Source organism: Chlorocebus sabaeus, chromosome 18 (assembly GCF_047675955.1).
Source record: "Chlorocebus sabaeus isolate Y175 chromosome 18, mChlSab1.0.hap1, whole genome shotgun sequence".
NCBI lineage: Eukaryota > Metazoa > Chordata > Mammalia > Primates > Cercopithecidae > Chlorocebus > Chlorocebus sabaeus.
Genome location: NC_132921.1, coordinates 51,067,391 through 51,089,734, shown reverse-complemented (window position 1 = coordinate 51,089,734; position 22,344 = coordinate 51,067,391). Strand labels below are relative to the sequence as shown.

Below are 22,344 nucleotides of genomic sequence, written 5' to 3'. Positions count from 1 at the left end.
ATCTAGATTATTTAGGTAATCTTCCAAGGTACCGTTTAAAGTTTTTGTTTGTGCTCTAGTTACAAAGATGAATAGGTTTCAAGAAGAGTATCCCAACTCTTCTCAGAAGCCTATTATTTTTAGGGTAGCTTTTAAAGGCTACAATGATTTTCAGGTGCACAAATATGTAAGAGCAAATATGCCTTTATTTTCCAGTGCTATATTATTTTCTCTCAAACAGCCACGAATACTTCCAGTTGAATGGCTTAAATGTAGTTTTTACCAAACATTCTACTTGCAGGTACATTAAATAAAATTTTGTCATTACAAATGCATACCTAGGTTATAAGGTATTAATAATAACATGAAGTATTTGTGATTTCCTATGATGACTATAATGAGCAATCAGAGAATACTTAGCCAAGGAAGATTCACTTGTGTTTTCAAACGCTTCTCACGAACATAGCATATTTTCCATTTCTATGAAAGGTTTTTAAAAACTGGGTTGGCCAGGCACAGTACATTGCCTGAGGTCAGGAATTCAAGACCAGCCTGGGCAACACAGCAAAACCCCGCCTATACTAAAAACACACACACACAAAAATAATTAGCCGGGCATGGTGGGGTGTGCCTATAATCCCAGCTCCTCAGGAGACTTAAGCACAAGAATCGCTTGAATCCTGGAGGTGGAGGTTGCAGTGAGCCAAAATTCTGTCTCCAGAAAACAAAGAAAAAAAAGTGGGCTGACTTTTTTCATTAAAAAATTAAAGACCCAGAAAGCAACAGTAATATAATTTTGCTATTCTGGCTTCCATTTTTAAGTTACTAATTTTATATATGCACAGTATTAAAATAAATGCAAAACAAATGCCAGTTATTAAATAAGTATCTGTCAACTTGTGAATATTTTCTAGTTAAAAATTTTACACAATTACCAATGAATTATTCTTACACATTTTTTCTTCACTTTTGTTTATAAGCTTACATGTTTTTTAAAAGATTAAATAGAAACTAACAGTGCTAATTTTACTCTTTTCTGAACACATAAAGCAGATAACACATATATTTGTGGTAACTTTTCAAAAACATTAAAATGTTTTAGGCAACAAGTATAGAAAATTCTTCTGAAATACCTGGCTTTGTAATCAATTACAAACCTAACACCACCAATACTTACTGACAGGTTATTATATATAAGGCATTATGCTAAGTGCATGCCTTATACCTTATCTGATCCTATACCATTAGGATTCACATATTTTACAGGTGAGAAAACTGCGGCTTAGAGATATTCAATAACTTGCCTAAGATGAGAGAGTGTCTCACACCTAAAGTACATGTTCTTGACTAATAATGAAGTCATACATCAAGCAACTTAAAAATATCATGGTTTAAAAAAACTTCTAAAAAAATTTTTGTATTTTGAATATATTAGAAAATGAAATTCAATTCTGAAAGCTGATGAAAAAGTTAGAAAGTACTAATCAAGAAAGAAACCCTGATATATGACCATCTTTTAATTACCTAGTTTTTTGGGTTTTGTTTTTAAGAAATAAGTTTTTTCAATTTATTTTTAAAGTTGCAATCTTACTATGTTGCTCAGGCTGGTTTCAAACTCTTGGGCTCAAGCAATTCTACCGCCTCAGCCTCCCAAGTAGCTGGGACTACAGGAAAGTGTGTGTTCTTTGAGTACAACTTTATCCCTAAGGATTCTGTTTGCCACCAAGAGAAATTTCTAAAGCATTTATGGTAGCAGAATTAAGGAGTTATAATACCACAGAATACCAACCAAGGCACCAGCTGCATAAAGCATTGCTTGATCATTAAGAAAATCTTTCTTTGCAGTATGATAGCAACTGTAAGCCAAATCATAATGCTGCACCAAAAAACATAAGTCAGCCATTTTCCTGATTTGAAGTTCTGGTGCTTCTGGGGGATACCTGTAAATACAAAAGAAAATAATGTATAATTTATTACCCCCTAAACCACTATAAAATATACTAACAAGCTGCCATGTTCTTCTAGAATATGAGGAAAACTAATGCTATTTTAAAGAAATTCTACCTCCAACAAGAGTATCAGTTCTCAAAAATATCTGGAAACAGAAAGTTCCTTATTATTTATAGCCCTGAGAATGTCTCAAAGGCAGGCAAACATTTTCTGCATGGTCGAATAATGAAGTAAATGGTTAATTCCAAGTAACTCACATTTATATACAACCAGGAGAAAGATTAAAATCCAAAATGTATTAATTATATTTTTCCCTTAAAATGGTTTTTTGTGTAAAGCAAAATTTATTAAATGTGTCCCTTGTCTTAGAATCATCAAGTCATTACATTTTAGATATAGAACAGTTACTAATGATAACTAGTCTAACTTCATTGTTTTACAAATAATGAAACAGACCAAAAGTAAAGTGACCTTCCCATTTGTTTTTAGATGTCCAAGTACTTAGTTTTTAAAAAATTAATATGATTTACTTAAGAGTCACTCTTCTTATCTACCTGAATTTTCACCAATAAGAAACTAAGAAATCAAAGAGATAGTTATCTTCTGCAGGATATCATACAATCAAATACTAGTCAGAGGTAAACAGAGGAAAAACAAAAACAACACTTTACTCACAGCAAGCCAGATGTATTTTTCAGCTCATTAATGCTCTTTTCTGGAACTTTACTGCCACTAAACCATTTTTTAGTTGCAGAAAATAGAGATCGACTCAAACCTTTTCTTGATATTAGCTTTAAAAAAGGGATTAAATATGTTGACAAATTTAGTATTTTTCTTTCACATAAAAAAAATTTTAACTAAAAAGCTTTAATAGCAAATGTTCATTTTAACAAAACTGATTTAAAGAAAACTGTCTAATATGCTGGCAAAATCCTAGTGAAAATGAATCAGCCTCTTCCACAGTTGAACAGAATTTCACCACAATGAAGTAATTTTGAGAAGTCTTAATACTGGCCTATCTTAAAACGAAAACGAAACTTCAAATACATTTATTAATTATTAAATTTACTATTTACTTAAATTTTAAAAATACTAATCCAAAAAAATGAAACCTTACCTGATCGTTTAATTGCCTAATTGTTTTCTCTATATGTGGCAAAAGGCCCCGAAATGTGAACTCTTGTATAAACTGTCGAATTCTATCATGATCAGTAAGTGTTAAACATGCACCATGAATTATTCCAACATTTCCTTTCTTTGTTTCATGTAACGATGAAGCAGATCTTACATGATCTGGGCCATCAATACTGTTAGAAGGGTCACTGGATTGGTCCAACTGAAGTGGGTGAGCTCTAAAGTTATTTGGTAAGCCATCTACTGAAAAAGAGATACGTCTTTTACTCTCAGAATGCAACAGAAAATAGTGATAATACTATCATACTGCTAAAGAAGAAAAAAAAAAAAGCAGAATGTTAAAATCCTTTCTTTCTGTATACATAAATGTGTAAGATAAAACAGCAGTAACATCCTGCAGCCCCAAAATTAAAGAGCTTGAGTTAATATTTGTTTTGGTACCTGTACTAGAAATTCGAAAATTCGTATACACCAGGAAATGAAGAAAAATACTTTATTTTAAATATTATAAAGAATGACTTTTAAATGGCACAACTAGGCCATAAGAAAAATATAACAAAAAAAATTTTGTTATCATTATGAAAACCATAATTTAAAATCAGAAATAAAGTTCTCAAAATCATGTAAATTTTTTAAAAATTAATGCTGTACATCACATCTTCCCTTGCTTCAAAATGTTTTAAAAGAAATCTACACACTATTCATATAAAATAAATTTTTAAGTGTCAAAAACAATCAAAACTCAAGTGGCTCAGTAAAATCTTCAAAAGAAAAACTAACCTGCCCAATATCTTTCTGTATTATGAAAATTTCCCCCATCTTTTATCTATAAAGGTTAGCATGATCTGACAACAGTGCATATTTTCAATCAAAAGAGAAACTTAGAGAAAATATATCAAGACCTTTGACTTCGTTATCTAATCCATCCAATGAAAGCAAGTTATTATCAGAATTCTTATTTGAAGTCATAGTACAAGGGCCATCTTCATATGATTCCTATCAAAATAAAATTTAAAAAGCATTAGCAGTTATACTTAATCATATTTAATATACTATCAAATCTATCAACAACTATGGTTACTCTGCTGTTGGCCTCATTTATTTGCTACAGTGAGCACTTTCTCCAAATTCATAACTTCTTCCACAGATCTTATTCTATCACTCCAACTCACACCTAGTATATTCTTAAATCCCCTTGCACATTCAAGCTACTATCCTAATTCTTCAGAATTCAAATTATCTCTCAGGATATCTACTTATATATGATATGTATACACACAAGTGTCATACAAGCACAAACATATGCTTATGCATCTTAAGTAAGGAATAATGGCAAGAGAGATGGACTACTAGAGTCAGACAGGGAAAGAAGAGAGGCACAGGTATGAAATTTTTGGGGTCACAGTTTAAGCAGGTTGGAGTGAATTCTGAATATATTGAAGTGTTTTAGAAAAATATCTAATGCAATGTTTATTTGTGCAAAGGAACTGGTTTCTCAGTTAACAAAAAAACACTTAAACTAAAAATACCCAGACAACTCTACAAGACCAGTAAATATGATATATTACTCTGAGTGTCACGCTTTGAGGGAATTTACATAAACTGGAACTTAAGAAGAAAGTGACCAGGACAAGAAAGTCTGAAGCCACTCCTTGAGAAAGAGTTGCAGAAACTAGGCATATTTAGACTGGAAAAATACAAAAGAAGACATGAGAATTATCCTTCTATATTTTGAAAGTTGTCTTAACAGAAAACTGACATAATCACCCCCAAAGGATCAAGCATACAAGCAAAGGTCAAGAATTTATGGTTGATCCTCAAGCAAAATGAGAGAATTTTTGGGTGATCAGACATGCAATAGGTCACTTAATAAGAATACAGTGAGTACTGTCAACAGATGCAGTCACTCGCAAGTTTAAAAAAAATTAAAGCATTAGATCAAGCATTGGATGTAAAACCTCCAAACTATTCTCCAACTTTGAGCCTCTAGGATTCTAAGGCATAGATTTCTGATATTTCTGCCTTCTGTGAAAAGTTCTCATAATGGACAATCTTCTTTATGTTCCCCTTCACAACCTTAGGTGAATGAACTCTAAAGTGAATTTTTTTCAGTACTGTTCTTATTCTTAGAATGGCCCTAAAAGACCATTTTAAAAAATAAACTTCCTTCACATCCAACTGGTACTTCTTTGCTCAGAGACTTTTCCCCAGCATTATCTTAAAGAACGTCAGTAATCAATTCTAAAGTCAGTAAAATACCAGAATAGCACTGCATCTAGATTTAAAGATTCCATTTACGAGACAGAAAAATAAGGCAAATAGACAGACTAAACAATACTTATATTAGAAGACTGAAAATCACATAAGCTTTATAATTGATTTTTAAATGTCACACACAGAGTGCATAATACAGTTTAATTGAACAACATAAATATATTTTCCATTTACTTAAGAATTTCTGGGCAAGGCGCTGTGGCTCACGCCTGTAATAGCAACACTTTGGGAGGCTGAGGCATGCAGATCACTTGAGGTCAGGAGTTCAAGACCAGCCTAGTCAACAGGGTGAAACCCCGTCTCCACTAAAAATGAATCGCTTTAACCCAGGAGGTAGAGGGTGCAGTGAGTCGAGATCTCGCCACTGCATTCCAGCCTGGGCGACAGAGTGAGACTCCATCTCAAAAAAAAAATTCTGGCCAGGTATGGTGGCTCATACCTGTAGCCCCAGCACTTCGGGAGGCCAAGGCAAGGGATCACTTGAGGTCAGGAGTTCGAGACCAGTCTGGACAACATGGTGAATCCTACCTCTACTAAATATACAAAAATTAGCCAGGCGTGGTGGCGGGTGCCTGTAATCCCAGCTACTCGGGAAGCTGAGGCATGAGAATCATTCGAATCCCGGAGGCAGAGGTTGCAGTAAGCCGAGATTGTGCCACTGTACTCTGGCCTGGGCAACAGAGTAAGATGCTGTCTCAAAAAAAAAAAAAAAAAAAAGAATTTCTTCTAGGCTGGCATGGTGGCTCACATCTGTAATCCCAGCACTTTGGGAGGCCAAGGCCTGGGAGACAGAGTGAGACCCTGTCTCAAAAAAAAAAAAAAGTTCTTCTAAACAAAAAACAGAAACAGTGACTCTTGATCATCTGAACTAAGCATATGAACTTGGCATCTGACCACTACCAAGTGGCATTGTACCTTAGAATTCTGACAAAACATCAAATCAACTTAAGTCAACAGGACAATCAATCTTATTCCAGAACTCGAGGTTAAGAAAGGAGTATTAAGAAACAGTAACTCCTGAGAGTACAGAAAGAAGGGAAATCAGGGAAAGTTGGAGGGAAATGCCCATCCACCTAAAAAGTATGAGTTCCCGAAGGTGGCTATAAAAGCATGTTGAAAAGGTAGGAAGGAGGCTGGGAAGGATGGTTCATGCCTATAATCCTAGCAATTTTGGAGGCCAAGGCAGGCAGATCACCTGAGGTCAAGAGTTCGAGACCACCCTGACGAATATGGTGAAACCCTCTCTGTACTAAAAATACAAAAATTAGCTGGGCGTAGTGGTGTGCACCTGAAGTGCCAGCTACTTGGGAGGCTGAAAGAGGAGAACTGCTTGAACCTGAGAGGTAGAGGGTTGTAGTGAGCCAAGATCGCACCATTGCACCCCGGCCTGGGCAACAGAACGAGACTCTATCTCCAAAAAAAAAAAAAAAAAAAAAATTAGCCAGGCGTGGTGGTGGGTGGTGGATGCCTATAACCCCATTTACTTAGGAGGCTGAGACAGGAGAATCGCTTGAACCCAGGAGGTGGAGGTTGCAGTGAGCTGAGATCACGCCACTGCACTCCAGCCTTGGTGACAGAGTGAGACTCTGTTTCAAAAAAAAAGAAAAAGAAAAAGAAAAGAAAATGTAGGGAGCAACCCCAGAGCATGTAGATAATAAAGAATTGACTGTAGGCATTCATAATGAATTAAACGGACAAGTCAAAAATTCTATTCTGCATGTCTAGCCTATCTAATTCAATTCTTAATGTGTAATTCACTTTTCATCTTTTAAGAAAGAGATCAGGCCAGGCACGGTGGCTCACACCTGTAATCCTAACACTTTGGGAAGTTAAGGCGGGCAGATCACTTGAGGTCAGAAGTTCGAGACCAGCCTGGCCAATATAGTGAAACCTCACCTCTACTAAAAATACAAAAATTTGCCTGGAATGGTGGCATGTGCCTGTAAATCTCATCTACTTGGGAGGCTGAGGCAGGGGAATCACTTAAACCTGGGAGGCGGAGGTTGCAGTGAGCTGAGATCACACCACTGCACTCTAGCCTGGGCGACAGAACAAGACACTGTCTCAAAAACAAAAAACAAAAAGATCAATTCACACTGATATTACACACCTGAAAAGAGTGCACATAAGGGATTACTGTAGTTTGTTAAAAAGTTTTAAACCACTGATCTAAGAGCTCACTTCTGACAGATGAAAACTGACCAGATTCCACATAATTAATAATTATACTAGTTAAACCAAAATGTAAAAACTGAAGTATAGTTTTTGTGGTTTGCTTCATTTTATTTTATTTTTTACATATACCTGGTTTTGAATACTATTTTTCTGGAGATACTGACTCCAAGGATCTGGTATCTGTTCATCCGATGCTCGATTAGATGTTCGAGAATTAATTTTAAGTAAATAGCAACCCTGAGTTCCATATTTCTGTTTCATTTCTTCATAAATTGATTCAGCTCTAAAACAGAAAATGGAAAAAAATCTGAAGTAAAAGAGGAGTAGGCCTTAGGCAATAACAGATACTAAAGTAGTACAAAAATAACATTAAAATAATCCCCAAAAAAGGCAGAACAGAAAATTAGGACAGAATAACCTAAAAGCTAAAACAAAAATCATGATCGCAATTGAAATTTAGCTAGCTTAGATACCACCTTAAAGCAGTTATCAAAGTGTGTTCCATGGAATAAAATTCTGCAAGATAAACTCCTCTATGTTATTCAAAGAGAGAGCTCTGGTGGTCAAACTAGATTGAGCGGGAACTACAGCAAACAAAACAACTGTTTTGACCTGGCGTGTGGCTCACGCCCATAATCCCAGCACTTTGGAAGGCCAAGGTGGGACTGGAGTTAGAGACCATCCCAGGCAACACAGGGAAACCCCATCTCTACCAAAAATAAAATTAACCAGTAATGGTGGCACACACCTGTGGTCCCAGCTGCCCAAGAGGCTGAGGTGGGAAGACTGCTTGAGCCCAGGCACTGCACTCTAGCCTAGGCAACAAAGTGAGACTCCCATCTCAAAAAAAAAAAAAGGAGGAAAAACAAGAAAAAAAAAAAAAAAAACCTGGAAAACTTTAGAGCACATTCAAATGCAAATACTAATACTATGTAAGCAACAAGTCTAGCACTAAAAAATTATGGCTGGATAAGTAAAATAGTCATAGAAAATTTGTATAAATACAGATGTGTGTGTGTGTACACACACTCAAGGACAATAAAGCAAACTCCTGCTTACATTACTAATGATACTGCTAAATCTAAGAACCATTCATTTGATACTTGAATTACCTCAAATATCCTAGTTACAACCGTTCAATACAGAAGACACACTCCAAATTCAACTGACATAAACTAATTCTAATATAGTCATTTCAAATTTTTTCTATTAATAGAGTAGTACACCTTATCCAACATGTTACAGACATTTCAAAATATCCTAAAGATTAGAAATCTTCAGAGTAATTATTTGGCTCTACAGAGGAAAATTTAATAAAAAGATGGTGGTCCATGCTCAGAACAAGGGCAGGTAATAATTATTACACTACATTTCTTCAGTGGCACTAAGGCATCAGAATAGTTTCAGACAAAACATTAATCTGCTCCACACCTTGAATCAAAACCCAAAATAAGCTCCAAAGCCATACAAGTAAAATTACTGTGTTTACCTTATTTTTCAAGAATTTATTTTATTTTTAAAGACAATCTATTCACATATCCCGAATACAAAAGGACTACTGCTAACAACAAATAATGAATATTAAAGGAAACATTTAAAAAATTTGAATATTTCTAAGACTATGAAAAATATCAAGGCTGTAAATATGAAGTCACAAGAAAGTGGACTGTGAAAAAGTGCCTATAAGCAAGTCAGGAAGTGAAAAGTGAGAGGAAAACTGGGAAGCAGAAAAGAACAAAGAAAGATAAATAATTTTATATAAAACCAGAAATAACAGCTAAGATCTACAGTTGTGAAATGACAAGTGTTTCTGTACAGACTGTAAGAATCACACATTAAAAAGAAAGTGTAGGTAAGCATATGAAATCTAACATAAGGCCAGGTGCGGTGGCTCATGCCTGTAATCCTTCCACTTTGGGAGGCCAAGGCGGGCAGATCAACTGAAGTCAGGAGTTCCAGAGCAGCCTGGCCTACATGGTGAAACAACACCTCTACTAAAAATTCAAAAATTAGCCAGTCATGGTGGCATGTGCCTGTAATCCCAGCTACCCGGGAGGCTGAGGCAGGAGAATTGCTGGAACTCAGGAAGCACAGAGGCTGCAGTGAGTCAAGATCGTGCCACTGTACTCCAGCCCAGGTGACAGAGTGAAACCCTATCAAAAAAAAAAGGTGGGGGGCGCCAGGCGCGGTGGCTCACGCCTGTAATCCCAGCACTTTGGGAGGCTGAGGTGGGCGGATCACCTGAGGTCAAGAGTTCAAGACCAGCCTGGACAACATGGTGAAACCCCACCTGTACTAAAAATACAAAAATTAGCTCGGCGTGGTGGCGGGCGCCTGTAATTCCAGCTACTCAGGAGGCTGAGGCAGGAGAATCGCTTGAACCCGGGAGGCAGAGGTTGCAGTGAGCCAAGATCATGCCACTACACTCCAGCCTGGGTGACAGGGCAAGACCCTGTCTCAAAAAAAAAAAAAAAAAAAAGAAACCTAACATAAAAAAAAACCTGGCTGTTGAATATAATGCCAGGATAAAACAAAGTTAAATGCTTTATTAATAAAATTCACATTAAACTTTTACATTCTTGTATCAAAAATAAATCCAAAACGTAAACAAGCTATCTCCAAATTAATGTAAAATCATTTAACTGGAAAAAATTTTTAATTAAAAAAAAAACTTACCTTTGTTCATTTCCTGCACTTACATCATGTAAAAGTACATAGTATTTAAGTGTATTTGGTATAAACCACTTGGGGTAGGAATAATCGCTGTTGTGCTGAATTCGATGCTGTTCTTGTGACAACTTTGAAAACTGTTCCACAGGTTCAGCTTCACTAGATGACGCTACCAACATACCTTGTAAACCATATTATTAAGGTAATTATCGCTTATTACTCAATGATAAATATTGTCCTATTGAGATAAACTTTAAGTTTTTTTTTTTTTTGAGACAAAGTCTCGTTAGCCCAGGCTGCAGTGCTAGTGGCACGATCTCGACTCACCACAACCTCCGCCTCCCAGGTTCAAACGATTCTCCTGCCTCAGCATCCAGAGTAGCTGGGATTACAGGTGCGAGCCACTGCACCCAGCTAATTTTTTGTATTTTTAGTAAAGACAGGGTTTCACCATGTTGGCCAGGCTGGTCTTGAACTCCTGACCTAAGGTAATCAGCCCACCTTGGCCTCCCAAAGTGCTCGGATTATAGGCATGAGCCACCGCTCCCAGCGATATTTTCTCAGGTAATCCAATTTCACAGGTTTTCACTGCAAGCACAAAATAATTTCTCCAACGCTCCAAATAATTCAATACTCCAGATAATTCTTTTTTTTTTTTTTTTTTTTTTTTTGAGACGGAGTCTCGCTCTGTCGCCCAGGCTGGAGTGCAGTGGTGCAATCTCGGCTCACTGCAAGCTCCACCTCCCGGGTTCACGCCATTCTCCTGCCTCAGCCTCCCGAGTAGCTGGGACTACAGGCGCCCGCCACTGCGCCCAGCTAATTTTTTCTATTTTTAGTAGAGACGGGGTTTCACCATGGTCTCGATCTCCTGACCTTGTGATCCGCCCGCCTCGGCCTCCCAAAGTGCTGGGATTACAGGCGTGAGCCACCGCGCCCGGCCTACTCCAGATAATTCTAACAGATGTTTCTGTTGACAGTTTTTTAGGCCTTTATATACATAATAAGGAAACTCATAAAAATAAAAATGGACAACTGTACAGCTTCAGCAGAATGAATTCTGCTGCATCTGGCTTCTCTCCATTCTATCTCACTGCAGTTACAAATTTCATCCTACCTCTTAACTTTCGTCAGTAACCGCATTAAGAAAACTAAGCCACAATCATAAAAAAGAACACCCATTAAAAAATTACTAAAAATATCCAAAATTACTTTTCATGAGTCTTAGGATAAGCAGTCAATTCTGAAGCAATCAGCGAAAGCAGTTAACATTGTTTACATTTTCTTTCTCAAATAGCTAAAAAACTTATTAAGCATGAAATATTCAAGCTAGGGGGATAAAGAAAAACAAGCAAGCCCTCTGTAGTCTTATTTTACAACCAAAAAATAAACTGGTTAAAAAATTGTTATAGCAGTCCTATATCTAGGAGGCCATTTAACAAAATAACAAAGACTCCATGCATCATCAATCAATAAAAAATAATTTATTCTCTATATCTTCAACAATTTTCCCTTCATTAACTATTTCTGAGATTAATAATTTCCAAAACATTTGATTTTAGGAGAACATAAATGTCAAAGGATACATGCTAAATAGTGGTTCAGAAATTCATGATCCGATGCTGGCATCGACTGAAGAAAGGTTTCTCTGTAAGACTCAAACCACGGAGTAGTGGCTAAAATTAACAATATACAAAACAGTTAAAATTCTTCAATAGAATCAGTTTACAACAGACAAAATTTCAAGTCCATATTCCTAAAAGGTGTAAAAAAATAATTTCTAACAGTAAACAAAGCATTTTTCACCTGCGCTTTCAGATGTACGTGTGTGTACATATAAACTGTGTATAGGGCCTGGCATGGTGGCTCACACCTGCAATCCCAGCACTTCGGGAGGCCAAGGTGGGTGGATCACCTGAGGTCAGGAGTTCGAGACCAGCCTGGTCAACATGGCGAAACCTTGTGTGTCTACTAAAAATACAAAAGTTAGCTGGGCGTGGTGGCACGTGACTGTAATCCCAGGTACTCAGGAGGCTGAGGCAGTAAAACTGTTTGAACCCAGGAGGTGGGGGTTGCAGTGAGTCGAAATCACACCACTGCACTCCAGCCTGGGTGGAGACTCCATCTCAAAATAATACTACTACTAATAATAATAAACTGAGTATATATGTACACATACCTTTTAAGCCATTCACAAGAATATATTCACACGAGAATATATTCATATATTCATGAGAGTATATATATATTTGCAAAAATAAAATTGAATTATTCCCAAACCTAGTGTTCCCACAACCTACTTACCTATTAATGCTCTAAATATTACCTACATGAGTAAAGAGATTATTTCTTTAGAACTCAAGTTCTGTGACCCTGCCACTAATCACACTGCCATAAGTAGATCCTTTTCAGAAATAACACTTAGCATAGAGGTTCTAAACTAAGCATGATTTTGACCCCTAGGAAACATCTGGCAACTTCTCAAGATATTTTTCAAGGCCGGGCGCGGTGGCTCAAGCCTGTAATCCCAGCACTTTGGGAGGCCGAGACGGGCGGATCATGAGGTCAGGAGATCGAGACCATCCTGGCTAACACGGTGAAACCCCGTCTCTACTAAAAAATACAAAAACTAGCCGGGCGAGGTGGTGGGCGCCTGTAGTCCCAGCTACTCGGGAGGCTGAGGCAGGAGAATGGCGTGAGCCCGGGAGGCGGAGCTTGCAGTGAGCTGAGATCTGGCCACTGCACTCCAGCCCAGGTGACAGAGCGAGACTCCGTCTCAAAAAAAAAAAAAAAAAAAAAGATATTTTTCATTATCGGTTCTGGGGTAGGTGGGTTATGCTACTGGTATCAAAGAGGTCAGGTATAATGCAAAACATCTTACAAGACAAGACAAGACAGTCCCCACAATAAAGAAGTATCTAGCTCAAAATGTAAATGGTGGTATGGTTGATAAATCTTACTTTGTAATTTGATTACTTGAATATGACACTAACAAAGCCTCTTTAAATGAAATTTCAAAGTACACTTACCTTATAATCAAATATAAGAAGTGTATTTTCATTGTTTGTATAAACGTATATAATGTGATTCTTAAAAAGTCAACTCTCTTGTTCCACATCAAGTATTTTGTATCACAACTATTCTTTCTATTTGAACTTATGTAAAACTTAGTGGTTTCATTAGGTTTTAAGCAGATTATCTATATCACAGTTTTACTAAAAGGACTCCATTCCTATGCTGATTTATGCTGATTATCAAACCTTATATTCCTTTTGCTTTCATCTTAACCACTGAAAACAGCAAATATATTCTTTCTGCTTACATTATAATACTATATTAAACAAATGGAAGGGCTGAAGAAAAAGTCATTCATCTTAACCAAATAGCATTCTAACCTGGTTCCAAATACACAGAAATTTTAACTCCAGCCAATGCCTCATGAGAATGACCCATATATTACATATAGTCTGATTAGGACAGCAACTACTATCACGATTTCATGTTCATTGTTATAAAAGAGGAAATAGGCAGGGCATGATGCTTCACACCGGTAATCCTAACACTTTGGAGGTTGGGTACGGTGGCTCATGCCTGTAGTCCCAGCACTTTGGGAGGTCAAGGCAGGTGGATCACTTGAGGTCAAGAGTTTGAGACCAGCCTGGCCAACATGGTGAAACCAACATGTTAGAGCGAAACTCTGTCTCAAAAAAAAAAAAAAAATTAGCTGGGCGTGGTGGTGCACATCTTCAGTCCCAGCATTCTCTTGAGGTGTAAATAAATTATGGCCCATCCATTAAAAAGATACATTAGCAGCTGTAAAAGAATGGGGAGAAATCTCTACATATTACAACGAAGTGCTCTTCCAGATATATTAAGTGAAAAAAGCGACAGCAGAAAAGTATGCATTTTTGTGCAAGAAAAGGAAAATATGAACAGCCATACCTATATTTGCTTATAGTTTCAAAGAGAAGTAATAGAATAAATCTACTACATTTAATTATCTATACAAGAGAGAAAAGAAAGAAGAGAGATAAGAAAGGAGAGGGATCTACCAAGTCCTGTAGAATAAAGAGATCTTTAGGCCAGGCGCGGTGGCTCATGCCTGCAATCTCAACGCTTTGGGAGGCTGAGGCGGGCGGATTACCTGAGGTGAGGAGTTTGAGACCAGCCTGACCAACATGGAGAAACCCTGTCTCTACTAAAAATACAAAATAATCTGAGTGGGTGGGGTGATGCATGCCTGTAATCCCAGCTACTCGGGAGACTGAGGCAAGAGAGTCGCTTGAACTCGGGAGATGGAGGCTGCAGTGAGCGGAGATCGCACCACTGCATTACTCTAGCCTGGATGACAGAGCGAGACTCCGTCTCAAAAAAAAAACGTATCTTTGAGATTTGATTCAGTCAGAAAAGCCTCTAATCCACATCGTCAGCCTTGGAGCCTTCTGCAATGTATAATGTAGCTTTCTCATTTCACCTTCTGGAAAAGGGAATGTGATTAAATATTTCATTTATTACTCTTTGATTTTCTTGCATCTGGGTTCTGCTCTCAGGATGAAATTATCCAATTACATATATATTTAGAGGAAGAAATGAAGGGGAAATTCAAAATGTTTATGGCGCTTTCTTATTGCCTGAAAATTGAATAAAATCAAATTTATCAATTGTTCCCCCTAATTACGCAAAAGATCTTTTGAAAACTATATTACATGAGTGCTTCTGCCTCTTTAAGACAAAAGAAGAATTAAACCCCAAACTGTCATTTATTTCTTAAAGTTCATCATAAAAGCACTAAAAGAGTTAACTGTAATTAGATTTTTATTGCATTTTAAATAGGTCTACGTGTTTGAGGGAAAAAAAAAGAAGCGACATGAATAGAGGACAAGCCTCTCTATCTTGCTTTATATAGTTTTGACTTTGAAACTATGTGAATGTACACATAATGAAAAATAAATTAAAAAGCAAAATACATACACATACAGACATACACAGACATACTCTTAAATTGAAATAATAACTTTCTAAATACTAGTAGTAACTGGTAGCTTGTGGCTGGGTGTAGTGGCTCACACCTGTAATCCCAGCACTTCGGGAAGCTGAGGCAGAGGGATCACTGGAGTCCAGGAGTCAGAGACCAGCCTGGGAAACATAGTAAACCCCGTCTCTACAAAAAGTACAGAAATTACTCGGGAGTGGGACATGAGGCTGTAGTGCTGGCTACTCGAGAGGCTAAGGTGGGAAGATCGCTTGAACCCGGAAGGTCAAAACTGCAGTGAGCCGAGATGGCGCCTCTGCACTCCAGCTTGGGCGACAGAGTGAGACCTTGCCTCAAAACGAACAAAGAAGAAAAAATTTTCTTGCACTTATCTTGGGATAAAAATCACTATTTTCCTCATACCCCTTTACATCTCTACATGTTCTTTGTCCGGAATTGAAATAGCAACCATATTTTCCTACTAAAGTTTTCTGGCCATGTTCAGTGGCTCACGCCTATAATCTCAGTACTTTGGGAGGCCGAGGCAGGCAGATCACTTGAGCCCAGGAGTTCGAGACCAGCCTGGGCAACATGAGAAAACCTCATCTCTACAAAAAATGCAAAATTAACCGGGCATGGTGGCCCACACCTGTAGTCCCTGCTACTCAGGAGGCTGAGGTAGGAGGATCACTTGAGCCCAGGAGGCAAAGGTTGCAGTGAGCCAAGATGGAGCCACTGCACTCCAGCCTGGGTAACACAATGAGACCCTGCCTCAAAAAAAATAAAAATAAAAATAAAAACCATGCAGAGTATACCGTTTTGGTAAGGAAAGGTAATATGCTCTTCCTTCCTTTTAAAATAAGATGCAGCCCAAAATATACCATTCAAAGACAATGCTTGGATTTAATAGATAAACATGTAAGAGTAAACAGGATAATGGATGATAAAATAGATAAAAGTTGAAAAAGCATCATTAGACCTTTCTCATTTTAGAAAAATTAGACATGTCAATTGGGACAAATACAAAACAGTACGTAAGTGGGAAAAAAAGACAATAGATACGAAGTAAGCGAGAAAAATCTAGAAAACTGAGACCATCACAAGAAATCCCTGTATATAACAAAGACTTTCAACTCCAGCAATGTGTCATTCCAATTACTGTACCAAGGAACAGCAGCTTTCAATGACCGATCTGAAGAAAACACAGCACTGTTAAGTTTATGAGGTAAATATCTAACATCTATTTCTTTAACAGAATGAATGAAAAGTATGCTGACTCATATTAATGGTGAAAATTAGAAGCATACATCTGAATATGTAAGAATTAGTACCTTATTAAAATGGATAAAACCACTTTTCTATGATCTCCAAAGAATATTATTCTATTATAATGAAATTTTACTAAAATTAACTTAGTACTTCATCATATATCATTCTCAGTCTTTATGGCCAACATAAAAATAAAGTTGAAAGGAGGTCCCTTACAGTAAAAGGGAAAGCAGCTTAAAAAAAAAAAAAAACTGTTCTTCTGGTGTGTAGTTTATCCTACTTGAGCCCAGGAGTTGGAGACCAGTCTGGGTAACATAGTGAGACCCCGCTTCTAGTTTTAAAAATAAGGCCAGGTGTGGTAGCTCATGCCTGTAATCCCAGCACTTTGGGAGGCCAAGGTGGGTGAGTGATCACCTGAGGTCAGGAGTTCAAGACAAGCCTGGCCAACATGGCAAAATCCCGCCTCTATTAAAAAATACAAAAATTAGCCAGGTGTAGTGGCTCATGCCTGTAATCCCAGTACTTTAGGAGACTGAGATGGGTGGATCACCTGTTGTCAGGAGTTTGAGACCAGCCTGGCCAACATGGTGAAACTTCATCTCTACTAAAAATACAAAAAATTAGCCAGGCATGGTGGCGGGTGCCTATAATGCCAGCTACTCGGAGGCTGAGGCAGGAGAATTGCTTGAACCCGGGAGACGGAGGTTGCAGTGAGCCGAGGTCACGCCATTGCATTCCAGCCTGGGCAATAAGAGCAAGACTCCGTCTCAAAAAATATATATATATAAATTAGCTGGATGTCGTGGTGGGCGCCTGTAATCCCAGCTGTTTGGGAGGCTAAGGCAGGGAGAACTACTTGAACTAGGAGGCAGAGGTTGCAGTGAGCCAAGATCGCGCCAGTGCATTTCAGTCTGGGCAAAAGAGCAAGACTCCATCCCTCCCCACCAACAACAACAAAAAAAATGGCTGGGAGTGGTGGCTCACACCTGTAATCCCAGCACTTTGGAAGGCCAAGGCAGGTGGATCACTTGAGTTCAGAAGTTCAAGACCAGCCTGGCCAACATCATGAAACCCTGTCTCTACTGAAAATACAAATAATAATAATTTTTTTTTTAATCTGCCTGAAGCAGAACCCAGGATGTGGAGGCTGCAGTGAGCCAAGATCACACCACTGCACTCCAGACTGGGCAACAAGGGGGAAACTCAGTCTCAAAAAAAAAAAAAAAATCTGCCTGAAGAGTTAATAAGCTACAGTAATTGCCTGTACCTGCTTTTAAATGCAAATAGCAATCAATCCTCCCATATGAGGAGATGCTGGCAGGGACCTGAGAATGCAAGTAATATAATTAGATAAAACAATCTCCTACAACCAAATCATAACTACATTGTTCCTATAAATGATCTGACAAACCAATTCAAAAGAAAAAAAAGGCCCAGGACACAGATAGCCAGAGGCAGATTTGAGAATCCTTCTCTGGATAAACTAAATGGCCTCAAAGGAAAAAAAACTGTAAGCCATAAAAATTGGGCAACGCTTAAACCTATTCTTAGCCTTACCACCCAATAAAGAAGTCTACTAACTGGTAAGTTTTCTTATACTCAGTCAGAGTTTTAATGTCTCAATTTGAAATAGAAAATAATGCATGGTTTTTACCAAACATTTGAGGTAAGTGTCCAAAATGAAAAAATCAAAACAAATAAAAATAATATGAATGAAAAAAAAAGGCACAGGATAGAAGAAAACTTAAAAACAAACAGCCAACAATTTATTACTATCTTCAGAGTTAAGATACTATAACATAAAACCTGAATAGGATGGCATAATAAAGGAAAATCTAGAGAAGAAAATAGCTCCAAAAAAACCACAAAAAAACATCAAACATTAAAACTTCAATAGAAGGGTCAGAAGATAAAGTTAAGGATATTCATACCCAGAAAAATAAAACAAAAAGACAGAGATAGACAATTTGAGAAAAAAAGGTAACAACATTAGAGGACCAACTCAGGAAGTTCTACATCCAACTAACAGTAGTTTCAGAAAGAACAGAGAAAACAATAGGGGAGAAATTTAAGAAAAACAAGACAGTTTCTAAGGACTAAAAAGTGCATGATCAGACTGTCAAAAGAAGCTGTCCAGTAAAGTAAGTGAAAAAGGAGTTATAACCCCCAACATGAAATTGCAAAATAGCAGGGATAAAGACCTTCAAAAACTTCTAAAAGCTGGAGGGTTGGGGGTAATATATATAATGGCTTCTAGCTTTTTTAAGAGCAATGCTTGAAGCTAAAAGAAAGTGGATCAATTCTGAGGAAAATGATTTATAGCAATGTACACAGTCAAATCATCGATCAACTATATAAAATAAGAAAACTTTCCAACATTCATTCCTCAAAAATTTTATTTTCCAAGCACCCGTTCTCAGGAAGCTACTAGAGATGTCCTTCACCAGATTAAGGAAATATACAAAAATATATATATAAATGAAATACTACAGAGAAGTGAAGGGAAGGAAATCCTCAGGATGACAGCTGTGGAGTGGGCCTTGGACAGCAAACAGTCCAACATAAAATTGAACACCATTTCCCAAATTTTATTTCATCATATTCTCTGTGTTTTAGAGCTTCTTCCTAATCAATCCTTTCCCCTGACCAAAGTGTTTTTTTTAAATAACACCACAATTGTATCGTGTATCTATTTATGCATGGAGACCCTTTGGAGAGCCATTATAATAGCTAAGACATTTTTGTCCCCTAAGGACCAATTTTTACCACATAGGAATGATATCACCCTTAATGAAAATGTATGTAGTAACAAGAGAGATTTCTTGAAGGAGCTCCTGATAAATGCGTAATTTGACAAATTAATCTCAAAAGTAGAAAATCCAATTGAAGAAGTCTGAGAGACTAGCAACAGACACAAAGAACGGAGCAAGATGTTTTGTGTTTTTTTGTGTGTGTGGTGTTTTTTTTTGGCAACTGAGTTTCGCTCTTGCTGTCAAAGCTAGAGCGCAATGGCGCGATCTCGGCTTACTACAACCTCCACCTCCTGGGTTCCACCACACCTGGCTAATTGTTTTTGTATTTTTTAGTAGAAACAGGGTTTCTCCATTTTAGCCAGGCTGGTCTCGAACTCCTGACCTCAGGTGATCCACCTACCTCGGCCTCCCAAAGTGCTGGGATTACAGGTGTGAGCCACCACACCCGGCAGCAAGATGTTTTGAAAAAGACAATTACCAACTCCTGAAAACACAAAATACTGTATTAGAAAGCCCAATAACTGGCTAAGCAGTGAAGAAGTCAGCGACATTTAGTCACATTATTAGCAGTGAATATTAACCAGAAACTATGAGATGGAGGGAAAAGGATGAGGAGTAATTAAGCCAAATCCTTATCAGTGATAATGAGAAGTCAATAAATAAAATTTATTTAAATCTAAAACTTACTACGCCATAGACAGCCATATAAAAATATTACTTAGAAGCACATAATCAATATCCGAGGAAAAGACTACAGAAATTGGTGGGGCAAGGTACAGATCACTGCTGTTTTTTCCTTTAAGTCTTTTTATCATTATGTCTATGAACACATATCATTTTGATAAATTTATTTTTCTTTTGAGGCAGGGTCTTGCTCTGTCACTCAGGTTGGAGTGCAGTCGCAAAATCACTGTTTTTGCACCCCTAACCTCCCAGGCTCAAGTGATCTTCCCACCTCAGCCTCCTGAGTGGCTTGGACTACAGGTATACACCACCACACCCGGCTAATTTTTTTTTTTTTTTTTTTTTTGAGACGGAGTCTCACTCTGTTGCCCAGGCTGGAGTGCAGTGATGTGATCTCGGCTGACTGCAACCTCTGCCTCCCAGGTTCAAGTGATTCTCCTGCCTCAGCTTTCCAAGTAGCTGGAACCACAGCTGCCCACTGCTGGCTAATTTTTGTATTTTTAGTAGAGACAGGGTTTTACTGTGTTGGCCCGGCTGGTCTTGATCTCCTGATCCCAAGTGATCCACCCGCCTCAGCCTTCCAAAGTGCTGGGATTGTAGGTGTGAGCCACCATGCCTCGCCACCAGCTAATTTTTTAAAAGAAATTTTTGTCCAGATGGGGTCTCAATATGTTGTCCAGGCTGGTCTTGAACTCCAGGCCTCAAGTGATCCTCCCACCTCCGCTTCCCAAAGTGCTGGGATTACAGGCCTGAGCGACTGTGCCTGGCCTTGATAAATTTTTTAAAAGTAACAGGTATATGGGTTTTGGAGGTTAGCAAAATATTTGCAGTATGAAAAAGATACTTTTGGCCAGGCGTGGTAGCTCACGCCTTTGTAATCTCAGCACTTTGGGAGGCTGAAGCAGGCAGATCACTTGAGGTCAGGAGTTTTAGACCAACGTGGCCAATATGGCGAAACCCCTTCTCCATTAAAAACACAAAAATTAGGCGGGTGTGGTAGTGCACACCTGTAGTCCCAGAAACTCAGGAGGCTGAGGCAGAAGAATCGTGTGAACCCAGGAGGAAGAGATTGCAGTGAGCCAAGATCATGCCACTACACTCCAGCCGGGGCAATAGAGTGAGACTCCGACTCAGAAAATAAAATAAAATTAAATTAAAATTAAATTAAATTAAAAATATATAGGCCAGGCACAGTGGCTCACAGCTGTAATTCCAGCACTTTGGGAGGCCAAGGTAGGAGGATCACTTGAGGCCAGTAGTTCAAGACCAGCCTGCTAATAAACACAGCAAGACCTTGTCTCTACCAAAAAAAAAAACAAATTTAATTAGCCGAGCACAGTACACACCTATAGTCCCAGTTACTCAGGAGGCTGAGATGGGATGACCCCTTGAGCTCAAGAGTTCAAGGTTACAGTGGGCTATGATCATACCACTGCACACCAGCCTTAGACAGGGTGATAAAGTAAGACTGTCTCTTAAAAATAAGAAAAAATAAATAAATAAATAAATAAATAAATAAATAAATAAATAAAAGAAATATAAGAGAAAAAGATACTTTCGTTTTTTAAATATGATAGGTAACCCCTCTCTGTGCCCCTTCAGCACTTTTGGCATACCAGATATGCCACAGCTCTATTACAATGCATTGTGATATTAATATATGATAAATTAGACCATACTATAATTACTGGTTAACATGTTTGTCTCCCTACCAGATTATAAACTTTAAAGCATGTCTTGTTCATCTCTGTATCTCAATACAAAGCATACAGCAGAAATCAATAAATATTTGTTGCAAGGCTAACAAAATTGTTAAGATCCCACAAAACAGAATCACATATAAAGGTCTAGGGTAGGCCTTAAGAAAGAATCCAGCCAGGCCAGGAGTGGTGGCTCATGCTTGTAATCCCAGCACTTCAGGAGGCTTAGGCAAGTGGATCACTTGAGGTCAGGAGTTTGAAACCAGCCTGACCAACATGGTGAAACCCCATCACGTCTAAAAATACAAAAAATTAGCCAGGCGTGGTGGTGGGCACCTGTAATCCCAGCTACTTGGGAGGCTGAGGCAGGAGAATCGCTTGAATCTGGGAGGTGGAGGTTTCAGTGAGCCGAGATGACGCCACCATACTCCAGCGGGGGCGCTGTCTCAAAAAAAGAAAAAAAAGAATCCAGCCAAACTCCCGTTTTCAGAGATGGAAACAGAGTCCCAGAAACACTTGTCTGGGCATGGTGGTTCATGCCTGTAACCCCAACACTTTGAGAGGCCAGGGTGAGAGGATCATTTGAACATAGCGAGACCCCGTCTCTACAAAAAAAATTTAAAAGTAGCCAAGCATGGTGATTGTACAGCTGGAGTCCTAGTTACTTGGGAGGCAGAGGTGAAAAGATTGCATAAGTCCAGGAGTTCAAGGCTGCAATGAACAATGATTACACCACTATACTCCAGCCTGTGTGAGAGAGAGACTTTGTCTCTTTTAAAAAAACATG

At 38.1% G+C, this 22,344-nt stretch overlaps 1 protein-coding gene across 2 annotated transcripts in view; it reads right to left on the bottom strand.

The window, feature by feature from the left end:
* The window catches only part of TRAPPC8 (trafficking protein particle complex subunit 8), a 112,492-nt gene that overhangs the window by 75,764 nt on the left and 14,384 nt on the right, over window positions 1-22,344 (bottom strand). The window contains exons 3-9 of one of the 2 annotated variants that reach the window (XM_007974361.3): window positions 11,766-11,855; window positions 10,189-10,363; window positions 7,642-7,795; window positions 3,966-4,059; window positions 3,047-3,303; window positions 2,605-2,720; window positions 1,769-1,919 (exon numbers count right to left, since the gene is read on the bottom strand). In XM_007974361.3, the coding sequence (XP_007972552.3) occupies window positions 1,769-1,919; window positions 2,605-2,720; window positions 3,047-3,303; window positions 3,966-4,059; window positions 7,642-7,795; window positions 10,189-10,363; window positions 11,766-11,855 (1,037 nt within the window). Of the gene's footprint in view, window positions 1-1,768; window positions 1,920-2,604; window positions 2,721-3,046; window positions 3,307-3,965; window positions 4,060-7,641; window positions 7,796-10,188; window positions 10,364-11,765; window positions 11,856-22,344 lie in introns of both variants that reach the window. The other variant, XM_007974360.3, reaches the window with a different exon arrangement.